This window comes from Cataglyphis hispanica, chromosome 15 (assembly GCF_021464435.1).
Source record: "Cataglyphis hispanica isolate Lineage 1 chromosome 15, ULB_Chis1_1.0, whole genome shotgun sequence".
Lineage (NCBI taxonomy): Eukaryota > Metazoa > Arthropoda > Insecta > Hymenoptera > Formicidae > Cataglyphis > Cataglyphis hispanica.
Window position 1 is genome coordinate 855,387 of NC_065968.1, and position 13,891 is coordinate 869,277.

A 13,891-nucleotide genomic window follows, 5' to 3' on the forward strand; every position below is an offset into this window, starting at 1 on the left:
ATTATATTATTAATTAGATATCTATCAATTAAACTCTTCTCTGTTTAACAAATCATTATATTCACAAATAGTACCGGTATAAGAACGCAATATTCATCTATTATTTTCTTCCTCACCTGATTAAAAATGCTTAAATTGTTATTGTAATTTACGAAAAAATACATTTCGCATGCATTTGCAATAATAAAAAGAAATCAATAATTATATAGTGGCTTTCAAAAATAATATAGTATAGTATAATTAAAGAAGTTATTGTTTTTTAAACTCTTTGATTTAGATACAAGTTGCAAATGCGATCCTGCCAGCTAAGAAATCTGAAAAATACATCAACCGCTTTGATTTTTACTTAATTGTAAGAGTAAAAGCAGAAATTCTTTTTATTAATATCGACGACTGCTTCACGCAAGCGTATCCAGCACGTAACGACTATTTGTATGGTCGCGTGTTGCTAAGACTACGGTCAAGTTGTCGCCGATGGGATATCGTGAGCGGCATCGTCAAGAACAACGTGCACACAACGTATATACACGGTTTATGATAAAGCGATATATGCGACATACCGTACTGTGTACAGATCGTCGAAAGTGCCCGTGCTCCACGACGACTCTCGCGTCTTCCTTTTTTTTTATTGCCCGCCATCCACAGAAATGGGAAGGTAATGAAAAAGAGCGATCCATCAGTCGATTCCCCCGGGTTTGGCGAGTCCATTTCGTTTTTTTTCACCCTTTCAGAAATCACCGTACGGTATTCTTGTATCGATCAATTGTTTAATTAACTCTTTTTACAGCGTTGATAATGTAAAACGCTGTCGAAATTCGCGGGAAAGATCACGGACGAGCATTTAGCACAGTGACATAACTCGCGAAGCTATATGTATATATTATCGCTCTAGTTATAAGTCTACTTTATATCATTAAAAATTACGCTAATTTTCAAAATCCAGCTCTTTCGTTCAAACTTATATATTTTGGAAATTTTTGTATTTTCTATTTTGGACATATATCAAACAAAATTTTAAATATCTTTATACTTGATTTTATTCTATCTAATAAAATTATAATTTTTTTATAATAATTTTTAAAATTTTGTTATATTGTGACATATATTTCATTATTCTTCTCATTAATAACATATCTCATACACAGGAGAATCTCTTTTTTTAATGAAAATAAAAATATTCTTCATTAAATTTAATTGGTACTTGAATCATATATGTTGAGTCCAAAAAATTATTGTATTATTCAATATGAGAATAGATTGCTATATCTCGTTAGTTACATCGTGACTTTAGGTAAATTTTCTAATCATGCGCGCATTATACGATGTACACAATAAACGTGACGCATACATACAGAATACACACATATACATGTGCGCAAGTGCATACATCATACACTTATACATCAACATTTGGTCATATATATATATATTATGCTATAATCATGCTATAAAGGTATGTAAGACTACTTAGATTGGCTTATAAGCGGAGTTATTGCCTGCCTTTCACGAGGACCACCACGTGTCAAAGTGTTCTTATACTGATAGTATTGTCGACTACAATAACTGTGTTTGCACTAGAATCAGATTGTAGCGAGGACCCTTGCATGTATGGAATCTGTTTGAACAACGAGAACAGGTACATATTCATGCATTTGCTAAGCACGCATCTTAATTTCATAAGAGTTAAATTACATAAAATATAGATACATAGATATAAATGAAGATAAATATAGCAATACGTACACTTATGTATATAACTTCTTCGTAAAATTCTAAAAATATTTTACACAAAAGATATAATAGACAATTAAATTATTTAGATCAAAATTTGATAATTAGTATAATGTTCTTAAGTTTAAATATTTTTAGAAATTTAACTTTTTTTAGTATCACTAATTAATTTAAAAACGTAAATGAAATAAAATATAGCCAAAATAGAAAAATGTCTACTTACTTCTACTTTGTAAATTTTCATGGATGACGCAGCACCTATTCTTGTTATTGTATCGATGGTTATACGGGAATTAATTGTGAAATTAATTGGAACGAATGCTGGTCAGATCCTTGTCTCAATGGTGGCACTTGCAACGATGGTGTTGCTGCATATAATTGCACTTGCGTCGATGGTTTTGTAGGTAATATATCTTTCTTCGTATCTTCACTAAAAACGAGAAAATCAATGAGAATACAAGTAATATGTTTTAAAAAATAATTAGGTGTGAATTGTGAGCAAAGATATAGCGAATGTTCGAATCATCCATGCCTTAACAATGGCACCTGCGTTGATTACGATGGCATCATTTGTCAATGTCCAGAGGGATATTCAGGTGCGATATAAATTGACAAATTTATCTAATAAATTTTTACAATTATATTATTTTATTGTTTTACTTTTAGGAGATTACTGCGAGATAGACGCTTCTGTTTGCAACGAAACAATGTGCAAAAATTCCGGCGAATGCGTTGAAGGACCCGGAATCTCATTCTATTGCCGTTGTCGTGAAGGTAATTGGTAAAATTATTATTATATATAAAGAATATTTTGCTTTTCTGTTTTAATAGCGATATCATTTCTTGTTTTTTTATGATCTGAAAAGGATGGACTGGCACTTTCTGCGACGTGGACGTTGACGAGTGTTTGAGATCACCATGCAGAAACGGTGGTCTCTGTATCAATATTCCAGCTTCTTATACTTGTGCTTGTCTATTTGGTAAGCGGTTTACAGATTTTTATCTAGAAAAAACAAAAAATTGGTGGAGTCAAAGTTTTATTCATAAAATTAAAATCTTATAAAGATTTCTTGCATCCATATTCGAATAAATAATTAATTATAAAATATTTTTTCTCATTATTATATTGATTATTATTATACATTACATATCTATTTTCATAAAAGGTTTTACTGGCAAGGATTGCGACAGAGCAGTTGTACCGTGTAATGAAAATCCTTGCCAAAACGGAGCAGTATGTCTGTTGGAGGATGATCATCCAGTTTGTTATTGCGTGCCTGATTATCACGGCGCATTATGCGAGTTAAAGTACGACGATTGCGAGTCAAAATTTGCACAGTGTGAAAATGGTGGTACTTGCATCGATGGTATCAACAGCTTCACTTGCTCCTGTCTACCGAATTACAGTGGTTCCATGTGCGAGTATAGTTTCCCTTCGTCGACTATTGCTATAGAAGTAGAGGACACATCCGAACAGGGAACAAGTTCGATTAAAACTACAACCGCCATTGTTTCACCTAGAGGATCAACTTCAATAGCGGATACTTCTGAGTCCTTATCATCAACATCCAGTTTTGCAACGTATTCAACGTCCTCGAAAACAACTAGTTCGTTTTACACAAAGAGCTATACGATTATAGAGAAGACAACCACGACAATAGGATACGAGGACGAAGGTTCTCCTAGTATTAGCAGCGAAGGTGGTATCTTACTTACTGAAGTCCCGTCGATGGATTTCACTAGTAAAGAAATAACTCGAGATGATGGTGCGACACTGGAGGTCGCAGCAATGTCGTCCGCTGCTACCGAAGGTTTCTCTCATGTAACTGAAACAGAAAGTACGGAATTTTCTTCTGCAACCGAAAGATCGATTCATAATGGCAAAGTTACCAAAGATGACAATCAGACAACATATTCGCCGGCTTCCGAGAGGGTGGATGAAAACCTGACGCGTGCAACGGAGTACATGACGAGTTTTAGGTAAATAAAAAAATATCACGATACTTATTTAGAATATCGATGACTTATTGTAATGAATTAACATACATCTTGTGTTTTAATCTTTCTCATAACAATATTTTAATTTTTTTTTTTAATATAACAATTATTTTTTTAATCATGTGGATATATATTATATATATATATAAATTTTTTTCAAAATAATTTTATAATAACGCTAGACTACTTCCATCTCCATTTAGTCACCGACCAACAATGATAGGTACGGATGAAGATCAGATCGACGAAAAGACTACCGCAAGTGCTATCATGGATCACGGTACTGTAACACTTCCCGTCGCGACATCCCGATACACGACGGAATCGTTACAGAATAGGACCTTGGATCTCGAAACTACAGTCGTGGATTTGTCCGAAACTGTTCTACCCTTAACTACCTTGTCAACACTGCCATCAGTATTATCTTCGACTGTCAAAGAGACTCCCACGGTATCTTCCCCGTTAACGTCCACCAGCATATCCTCATTAAGTCAAACTACTAGTATCGAAACTAGCACTGCAGAAATTAGTGCTTGCCAGGGGAATCAATGTTCCACAAGTGCTACCACGGTAACTTCGCGTAATGTTACCGAGGTAAGCAGTATATAACAATCATTAACAAACTTGATAATTATTAAAAATTTAAATATAAACTTTGAAATAAATCTTTCTTAAAATAAAAAGATGTAAGTCCTAAAAGTTAACATATCTATAATTATCATTCAGTATACTGACGGCTGCAAGACAGAATCGACTATTACGCAAGCGGCCTTTAACGGCAAATCTTTTGTCAGACAACGCGTCGAAGTAATAATCTCCGATAATAAGAGCGCAACACTCCGAATTTACCTTAAGCTCAGAACAGCATTTAAGAATGGTATAATATTGCACGTTTACTTCGATAACGAGAGATATTCTTTAGTATACTTGGAACTTGGATCGTTAAAGTTTCAATTTTCTTGCGGTCTGGAAACTATGTTGCTCGGTGAAATCGATGCCATTATTGATAATGGATTCGAAGTAGCCATTGATATGAGGTGCGTTCCTGGCAAATTATAGATAGTCCTATTAATTTTAAACATAAATATAAATTTTTAAATGCAAAATATTTTATATACAAATTATATATAAAAATATATTTTTTTCTTTTTTTTCTTCTAGCTTTCAATATGTTGCCAATGATGAAAACGAGAAATGTTTTGCCAAATTGCTGGTTAATGGCACTATGGCCGTAACCGGCGAACAAATACTGCCACAACGAGGAATGGTTCCAAAATACGCCAATTTATACATAGGAGGCATTCCATTAACGTTTTTACATTATTTCCCTCACGTTGCTATGGGATTTATTGGTTGTATGGATTCCTTCAAAGTAAAATATTCAGAATTAAATTCAATATTCGTGTTTTGTATCATGTTGTAGCATAAAGTTCATCCCTTTTTATACAGAATAATTGCACAAAGTTATCTAATAAAAATTACATTGCAGGTGAATGATATTTCACGACATTTTATTCACGACTCCATAGAAACGTTTCAGATTGAAGAATGTACGTCGTTCTTGTGCTTATCGAATCCGTGTCAGAATTTTGGAGCGTGTGAAGAAAATGAGAGTCGAATTCGTTGCAAATGTATAGCAGGGTAAATATTCATTATCTGGCTATTAGAGATTCGGTAATTTTTTGTTTTTTTGAGGTATTATAATATTCCAATATTTGTATATGTCTAATAAAAAGAAATGACATAAGAAAAATAGAATTACGAATCAAAATTATGATATTAATTTTTAATTTTCGCAATTTAACTTTGATTTTCGAATGTTTGTAATAGGTTTTTAAAAGTACAATGATAAGCATCAAAGATTATTTACAGATATACTGGACCTTTATGCGAATATTCGGCGTGCAACGACAATCCTTGTTCAGTGGGTGCGACGTGTGTAAGCTCGCCAGGAACTGGTTTCATTTGCGTTTGCCCACTCGGCAGCCACGGGCTTTTCTGCGAAGAAGGTAAATCATATACATACTAAGCTAACGGAATGTTCAATAAACATTCTATAAAACGACTTCAATAAGATTGCAATATGCAATATCAAGTTACGTATAATAAATTTGCTCTCTCTCAGATACTGTCCTAGTGCGGCCGGCCTTTTCAGTCCTCGTCCCCGGTTTCGCGTCGTACATCGCCTATGGTGTGTCGCCTTCGATAAAAGACACAATGGAGCTGAAGCTGCGACTCATCCCACGTACATTTGATCAAATCTCCCTGGTAGCTTATATTGGACAGGAAGGTTCGCGTCGCGATGTTTCGGATCACCTCTCGATAACATTCGTGCGTGGCTACATTATGCTGACATGGGATTTAGGCTCTGGCGAGTAATGAATTCGTAAAATCCAATCTCCCACATATTCAAGCTATTAGTATTATATATATAATAAATCTTACATAAGTATAAATGTTTTTAAATTATAATTTGATATTTTAGAAAATCTATATATTAATGCATATAATATATAGACAATTTTTTTCTGCTATATAAAGTGAAACTTTTTTCTCTTTTCGCAGAATAACATTGGAATCGTTTGTTATTAATAAAATATAAAATATTTTAGTATAGTTATCGTTTGAACTATACTTTAATCTTTCTAGGAGTGCGAAGAATCTTCACGAGCGATTCATTGAGTTCGTTAACCGTGGCAGGATCTGCTGGTAAAAGTAAAACATATACTCTCAGGATTGGAAGGAGAGGCAAGGAGGCATGGCTTGCGGTAGAGGGTCTCGGGAACGTGACTGGTCAGGCGGTAGGATCGATGACTCAACTCGATGTATCACCTTTTCTCTATATTGGTACGTTGTTGCGGAGAAGAGCAACTTGACATTTAGCACCAGTAGAATTAGGATCGTCTTTTATCGCATATTTTATGCTACACAAAGCAGTTAAATTCTCAAAGCAGTTATATTTAAGTTATATCTAACATTGAAACAATTAAAGTAATTTAAAAATGATCTTAACATCGGAGACAAGTATGAAATGAAAGTAAAACGATAGACATTTAGTGTTTTAAATGTAGCCAAATAAAAATAGATAAAGATATTTTTTCGTAGGTGGATACAAATCTAAAAACTTCGAGACTTTGCCGCATGATCTACCTCTTCACACCGGTTTTTCCGGATGCATATTCGATGTCGAGTTACGCACAGATACTTCAATTCTTCCGCTGACCGGCTCCAGCCCTGCCACCGGTCGCGGCGTGGGCGAATGCAATCGCAATGAATGCATTCGCCACTCGTGCAAAAATGGTGCGGTGTGTTTGCATCATGGAGCATCGTATAGGTAATATACAAGAAATCTAACTTTCTATTCTTACAAGAAAAAAGAAAGAAGATCTGAGACACTATATAAAAACTACATATATTACATAACGTTATGTATGTAATTGTTCATCAATTTTTCAGCTGCATTTGTACAAAAGAGTGGGTCGGACCTGACTGTTCCATTCCTGTCTGATTCATCGCTAAAAATAATCTTCTGAATGCGTATAAAAGATTTCTCCCAGTTCTTATTAATTAACATCAAGGGAGTAATCGATTGATATCGATGTTACAAATAATGTTATATTACCGTACACAGGTTGTGTTCTTACAAATTTTATATCTATTGATGTAATGGTTCTTTAATAATTGAAATAAGATTAGCTTACATTAGGTACATCATTTTTGGGTCGCGACGTGGCGGAATGAGAGTTCAAGTATACAAATAACATTGCCGCCGATAAACGTGCCTGTAAATCATGTCTGCTGTACTCGTGATGCCATTCCACATTGCCCCAATGAGAGATCTGTGCAAATATATAATTGATAAATAACAGAAGCAATTTCTATTGGCATTTTTATCATAAATAAAATCAAAGTTTTTTATCTGTACCTGATATTCTTCTTCTAATCGTGAAAGACTTACAGCTTCCCAGACTTTAATTACTCTTGCAGCTGTTGCAAGGGTCAGAATAACTGACTTTAATCCATCCACTGCATATACAAGACCTATATACACAGATAACAGTTAATATATGGATAAAGAATACTCATCTTGTTTCTCTTCATAAAATTCACATACCATAGATACTATTAAAATTATAGGACAATAAATGCCTCGTTAAAGTAGCTTTGGTTTCCATGGATACAGTAGGCGTTTCTATACTCTGAGTTCTTGCAATATTTACATCATAATGGTTACTAAACCATTGAACTATAGGTTCCCACTTTTCAACTTGTAATTGATATAATTCATCCACTTCCTAAAATCACAAAAATCATTATAATTGAAATGTCATATTGTTATATGGGAAAACAACATGGAGATTTGTACTTTCTTACATAATATTAAAAACTTTCTTACACTTGAATAAAATAAAATTGTATCCATTTCTAAACAGTTCACTATATGATTGACCAGATCTATCTTGGTATAATTGTATGGATTGTCTAATACAGTATTGCACAAGGATGTCTGCAAATACATCAGCATGTGTAACATACATTTGGAGTATAAATAAAATATTGTAGGTAGAATTGGGAATGCATAACTTAAGAATAAGGTTTTATATATATTTAAATGTAGTCACATAATTAGAATGATATTGAATGTCTTTGTACTAAATTCAAAATTATTTTTCACAAATATATTCTTTAGATCAAATGTACTTTTTATCATTTTTTAGATTTTCTTTTCCACACTATGTGTTAACAAAATTTTATCGCACTTAGGTGCTAAATATGAAATGACAGTGCAAACCAAAGTAGTTGGACAATAAATAAAAAAGTAAATTAATTTCTTATATATAATTGTTCTGATTTCGTACCAAATGCATACTTCCTCTGTCAATGGTCTCCTTCTGTGCATCCCATTCAGCAGCCACCGCTAAAGCTAGGGGTTTGCTGTTTACTTCAAATACCCTACCTTGCGGTGTCTTCAGCTTTCTCTGGTCCAACGTAATCTCAAATTTGTCACCACATGAAAGTATATTCGTTCTTCTATAAAATCGTTTCACAGTAGCTACAAGTATCAAATTATTTTATACATATAACATCATTAATACTCAACCAATTTCTCCGTACGTTTATTAAATTACATTTATGTGATGGCAAAAAAACGTCAAACAAAAATCTAACCCAAATAATAGTTTATTTTAAGTAAAATATCATATAATATGACGATTACCTATATTTCTCACTACCGAAGAAATTGGCATAAATTTATTGCATCTAAAGTAATATATTGTATTGATTAGTAGTTTGTTCCACATTTGCGGCATATTGTTAATTATTTTTGTTTTTAGGAGCATTCAAACAGAAAGAGTAGAGATGAAAACATTACAAATCATTACCATCAGCTGATATAAGCATAGTAATACTGGGTCAGGTAATACTGGGTAGTATCACGTGATACTATCACACGAAGCCACACAATTTATTAATGATAAGACGGATGTTTCATTATCATTATGTCATTTATGAATGAAAATAGATGTATATAATTATTTAATATATATGAAAGAATGAATATATATATAATTGATTTTTCAATATTGACAGCTACATCGCAACATACAGTAAATATACATAAAATGCATTATTATTAGTGATGTATGAGTTCTTTATGTTATTGAATATAAAAAAACACTTACACTTTTGTAAAATTTATTCTATGAAAAATATGTGATATATTAATATATCACATCATTACTCATTTATTTCAATAATTCTGTATTAATTCATATAATATAAAGTGCATAATCTATTTTTTCTTTACACAGAATAAATTTTTTTTATAAAATTAATTAAATGCAATCCCTCCTGAAAAAGATTGTTTCTAACTAATAAAAAAAAATGGGTTATATATTGAAAAAGCTGATAAGTGTATAAAATACGAAATATATATATATTTGCTTGTTTTTGTAGCATAACATATATAATTTAGATAAGTATACATATCTCATGAGTGTTACACATTGTATATGTTTAACAATATAAAAGAGATAATTTTACAATTTATATACAAAAAAACAAGAACTCATCATGTAGTAACACTCCAATGTTTCTTGTATTCTATATGTGCTAATAATAAAAACATAATCGCACTATACACGCACAATGGCTTATATTTGCAAATCATATTACGATTGTCAAAAATGTAATATTGTTATTATTATTATTGCTTATAGGGAAGAGTCGTTTTTGCTCAAAGTAAGCACAATAACAGATTTCGTGAACACATCTGTGGAAAAGAACATTTCGAAAGATAATAATTCCATTAAAATGAGATTTTGTTAAAACACAGCTATGAACGCAAGCCGGTTTAAAAAAAAAAAAGAGATAAATCGCCGAAAAAGACGACTCTCATAAATTTAAAGTCAGTTTCAAAGTGATATCAGTTAAGCGAGTAAAATATTTGACAAATCTCTCTTTATAAATTTATTTTATCAAATTCTCATATGGATCTTTATCATTGTAATTGTTCCTGCAACTAATCCTTTAACTTTTTATAAACTTAAAATATATAAACATGTCATATCGATAATATCGATAAGAAAATACATTCGATTCAGAGAGAATACATCTGTTAAAATCAATTTACAAGAATAAAAGATTCTCCGCTTGCTAAGATGTTATAAAACATTACAGAAAATGTTATATATTTATCGACTGTTGTATCTATTAATGTACTATTAATAGATAACATCAGATTATGTTTCTACAAAACTTCCTCGATACATTTGTAGATAATCTTTTTACTAATTTTTACAAAGATTATTTATGTAAGAAAAAAAGAATTATTCTCGTTTTAGCACTAACATTGTCCGTTACTTAATCTATGCTTAGTTAGCTACCTAAATACGCAAATATAGTATGAACTAACGCTCGTGGAAGCACCCTGAATCACTGAATAACAGGCCCGGATCCTCAATTTAATCCTGAATACGATAATTTAAATTAAATCATTAACTGAAACTTTTTTTCTGTTTATACAAAAAATTGATGTTTTAAAGCAAAAATGAAAATCGAATAAAGACATTTAGTGTTAAAAGTAGGACGAGAATACGGGCCAAGACCTACTGTCGCCAGTCATAAATAGACAGCGAATTTCATTTTACTGTCTCACATGAATTTGTCTCGTTATCTCTAAGTTTGATCAAAGGAAGACGAAGTACTCGTCGCTCTTATAAAAAAAACCGCAATGATGCGCTTTCAAATGCCACGGTTTCTTCATTGTTCTCGATACTACGCATGTATATGTTTCGGTTTTGGACTAGGTTCAGTCGTCGTAAAGCGGATCCACGACTTAGACGTTATACATGTTGAATGATAAATGATAATAGACAGGGATCTTCGATTAGGCCTGCGAGGTAGCACAGATCTGCCGTTTTCTGTACTCAAACATAGCTTTCATCGTCAACGACGGATCTACTGAATCCCAAATGCCTCGTGGTGATGGGAGCGCGAGGTTGTGGTGGCGGTCGATAGGGAGGTGGCGGTGGCAAAGATCTGGACCTACCGGCTGCTTTATGCCTATCCTCGAGGTTCATATGTACCGGCGGCAAATGCCTGAGCCTCGGCGGCAAGGGCGGTGGTGTATCTGGCCACGACGTCCTTTCCTCTTGCTCGTCTTCACTGAGATTGTCGATCATCACGCTTTTATATGAATCGTTCGTATCCGCAGTTACATAAACTTCACTCGATCGATTTCTGTCCTCACAATAATTAATTTTACCATCTGATTCACCATTCGTTTCTTTACTTTTACAGTATTTCAGCGCTTCCATATATATCGCTTTCACTCTTACGTAGTCCTCGTACAATTCGCAATCACGAGCTTGGCAACGACGTTCTTTCTCTGCCATCGGTGATTCCAGACTTACGTATTGGACTTCGGAGGACTTGACTTTTTTGAACTCGCTGAAGCGCTCTTTCTTCTTAAACTCGTAGCGATCATTGTCTGATCGGAGCGTATCATTGCCGCCTGTCAGATTCTGCTCCGAATCGTGAAGCGACACTCGTTCGGCGCCTCGAATATCTTGCTGCGAATTTTTACTATCGTAATTTTCCGGTAGTATATCATAAGTTACATTCAACTGCCTACTCCGATAAGTCTTGCAATTCTCCATATTCTCTTTCATCGCGTCTTGCCTAAGATATTCCCTATCATATATATCTTTATCGCCGAATCTTTCTTTTCGGTGCTCATGTTCATCTAGCTTGTTCGTTCTGGGTGTTCTCTTAAGTTGTGCCCGTAACCAGTCCTGCCGCTGAAAATTAGACGATTGAGGTGGATTAGAGTAACAAGCGTTAGCCTTTTCCTCTCGAAAGTTATGCTCCGTGCTATTCGTATGACCACCGGACGCGTAACCATTGAGTCTATCTTCCCATCCGCATCTATATACCGGAACGTAGGATTTGTTGTTGGACTTTTCCTCCTTCGCGAGAGGCTTATCATAATTGCTAGACGATGGAGCGTTTGGGGCAGAATCTTCCGAGCCTACAGGCGATTCCGGAATAAATAACTGACAGTCTGACAAGGTCAAACCTGAGTCTCTTGACAGGGACATGGGATCTCTACGCGGTGCCTCCGTCAGATCTAGACTATCCAAGGATATCCCACCTGCTACATCATAAAAAAACTTTATTAAGTATTATTGTATATTTATTAAAATCTATTTTAATTTAATATATAAAATTCAATTAATTCATTATAAAGTATCTTGTAATATCTCTAATAGTGATATCATAATACTTACAGTGCAGACTATCGGTGCTTTCTTCGGCTCCGCTATCGCTACGTGTGTCTTCTCCGAGGAGTTGCGTGACGCCAGCACCGAAGAAATCTTCGCAATGACGGATCAGCATTTCGGTGATTGTTGGAATCGCTCTGCTCTGGTTCACTGACGGATTCGATGACCAAAGTAAACTTGGACCACAGCAGACGCCAAGATTACTGGCACACATGAGATTACGTTTCGATCGTCTCGCTACATGATGTAGCACGCATATTAAATGCGAAAGTAATGTATAGTTCGCCTTTGGGAGTCTATCTAGAATGCTGAAAAATGTTTTAATTGATTTTACTTTTCTATTTTTCAAAAAAAGACATATTAAATCAATTTTATTATAATGACTTTATCGTAATACCTTTTAATAGTTTGAACGGGATTTGGCGTATCCAAGCTATCCATCCAGAGAGGAAACAGATGAGAAGTCAAGAGAGGATCTGGCAGAGATCTTAAAAATTCCTTCAATAAAGCCGCCACAGCTATAATCGGCGCGTCTTCTAGACAGTTAAGATCTCCCGTGGATTCGATTTGATCTCGCAATTCTCGAACAATTCGAACGTTTGCAGACTTTCGGAATATTCCTTGTGTGAACGGGCCCTTTGCGAATAGCTGCTGCAGCATCACCAAAACAGGCTTAGGCAAGCCGTTTTCATCCAGCCGTGACAAATTCACGCCAAAGAGACTGGGATTCAACGACAGCGAGCGCCGTAACAGACCGGTTATTTTTGATCTGTTGTTCTTCTTCGCGGGCGTTTTCATCACAGGTCTAAGGATAAAGTGACATAGATCGACACCGCTGTTGTTGATGTGTTCCAGATCGAAACCCTCATCTGCCGATAACATATGTCGTAGACGCGACATTTTCACGGCAAATGGTCGCTCGTGTCCTATTAGCGGATACGGCGTCTCGTCCGGGAATGTTCGGGCCCACAATTGGAAGGATCCTTGAAGATCCCACAACGGCACCGCCATATTCACACAGGATTGCGCTGTCATCTCGGAACCGACCATGATCGTCTTACACTGTAAAATGTAAAATAGTATGTACGTATTCTTTTTTTTTCTGCCGACAAAGAGAGAGAGAGAGAGAGAGAGATTATTACAAAGAGATGAATAATATGGCATACTATTGCGTTGAAACTTGTTTACCGGAGAGAGATATACCATAGACATGGTTTATCTAACGGAAATTCATTTGTGGCTTATATCTATACAATATCAATGAATTATGGTGACTAAAGCAATGGCGGTACAATGCGCGTTCCGATAGTGGATAGTCGGCGACGGCGACTCAAACTCGACTCAGATGTCCGCGATAATAAAAGACAACTCTCTCG

General features: G+C 34.6%; 4 protein-coding genes across 8 annotated transcripts in view; 2 read left to right on the forward strand and 2 right to left on the reverse strand.

Annotated features, from left to right (window-relative positions):
- LOC126854929 (uncharacterized) overlaps positions 1-13,891 on the forward strand; it is a 242,071-nt gene that overhangs the window by 113,763 nt on the left and 114,417 nt on the right. The gene's annotated exons all lie outside the window — the stretch shown is intronic.
- On the forward strand, positions 122-7,325 carry LOC126854904 (protein eyes shut). Of its 2 annotated transcripts, XM_050602073.1 has the most exons (16): positions 122-655; positions 1,454-1,636; positions 1,987-2,135; positions 2,217-2,327; positions 2,398-2,505; positions 2,598-2,711; positions 2,898-3,711; positions 3,933-4,323; positions 4,456-4,766; positions 4,891-5,101; positions 5,219-5,370; positions 5,602-5,738; positions 5,855-6,100; positions 6,379-6,576; positions 6,835-7,063; positions 7,186-7,325. In XM_050602073.1, exons 1-16 carry the CDS (start codon positions 648-650, stop codon positions 7,235-7,237), a joined length of 3,414 nt encoding a protein of 1,137 aa, XP_050458030.1. In that variant the 5' UTR covers positions 122-647; the 3' UTR covers positions 7,238-7,325. The 2 variants fall into 2 exon arrangements, with proteins under 2 accessions (XP_050458030.1, XP_050458031.1); XM_050602074.1 differs by lacking the exons at positions 6,835-7,063; positions 7,186-7,325 and having other exon boundaries at positions 5,855-6,104; positions 6,379-6,572.
- Positions 7,197-9,124, reverse strand: LOC126854926 (ATP synthase mitochondrial F1 complex assembly factor 2). Its single transcript, XM_050602108.1, has 6 exons — positions 8,948-9,124; positions 8,589-8,782; positions 8,126-8,236; positions 7,844-8,024; positions 7,655-7,770; positions 7,197-7,568 (listed from the first exon to the last, which is right to left on the reverse strand). Exons 1-6 carry the CDS (start codon positions 9,069-9,071, stop codon positions 7,422-7,424), a joined length of 873 nt encoding a protein of 290 aa, XP_050458065.1. The 5' UTR covers positions 9,072-9,124; the 3' UTR covers positions 7,197-7,421.
- The window catches only part of LOC126854902 (rho GTPase-activating protein 20-like), a 166,440-nt gene continuing 162,193 nt past the window's right edge, over positions 9,645-13,891 (reverse strand). For 3 of the 4 annotated variants that reach the window (XM_050602066.1, XM_050602068.1, XM_050602069.1), the window contains 3 exons: positions 12,913-13,577; positions 12,522-12,823; positions 9,645-12,388 (listed from right to left, as the gene is read on the reverse strand). In XM_050602066.1, coding sequence (XP_050458023.1) covers positions 11,160-12,388; positions 12,522-12,823; positions 12,913-13,577 — 2,196 coding nt within the window. In that variant the 3' untranslated portion in view covers positions 9,645-11,159. The remainder of the gene's footprint in view (positions 12,389-12,521; positions 12,824-12,912; positions 13,578-13,891) is intronic. The other variant, XM_050602067.1, reaches the window with a different exon arrangement.

Coding starts and splice junctions, on each gene's coding strand:
- LOC126854904 (XM_050602073.1), top strand. Junction 2,328..2,397: donor ATGTCCAGAGGGATATTCAG/GTGCGATATAAA, acceptor TTTTACTTTTAG/GAGATTACTGCGAGATAGAC. Junction 6,577..6,834: donor ATCACCTTTTCTCTATATTG/GTACGTTGTTGC, acceptor ATTTTTTCGTAG/GTGGATACAAATCTAAAAAC.
- LOC126854926 (XM_050602108.1), bottom strand. CDS start 9,071: ATGCTCCTAAAAACAAAAATAATTAACAATATGCCGCAAATGTGGAAC. Junction 8,025..8,125: donor CAATTTTATTTTATTCAAGT/GTAAGAAAGTTT, acceptor TTGTGATTTTAG/GAAGTGGATGAATTATATCA. Junction 7,569..7,654: donor GATTAGAAGAAGAATATCAG/GTACAGATAAAA, acceptor ATATTTGCACAG/ATCTCTCATTGGGGCAATGT.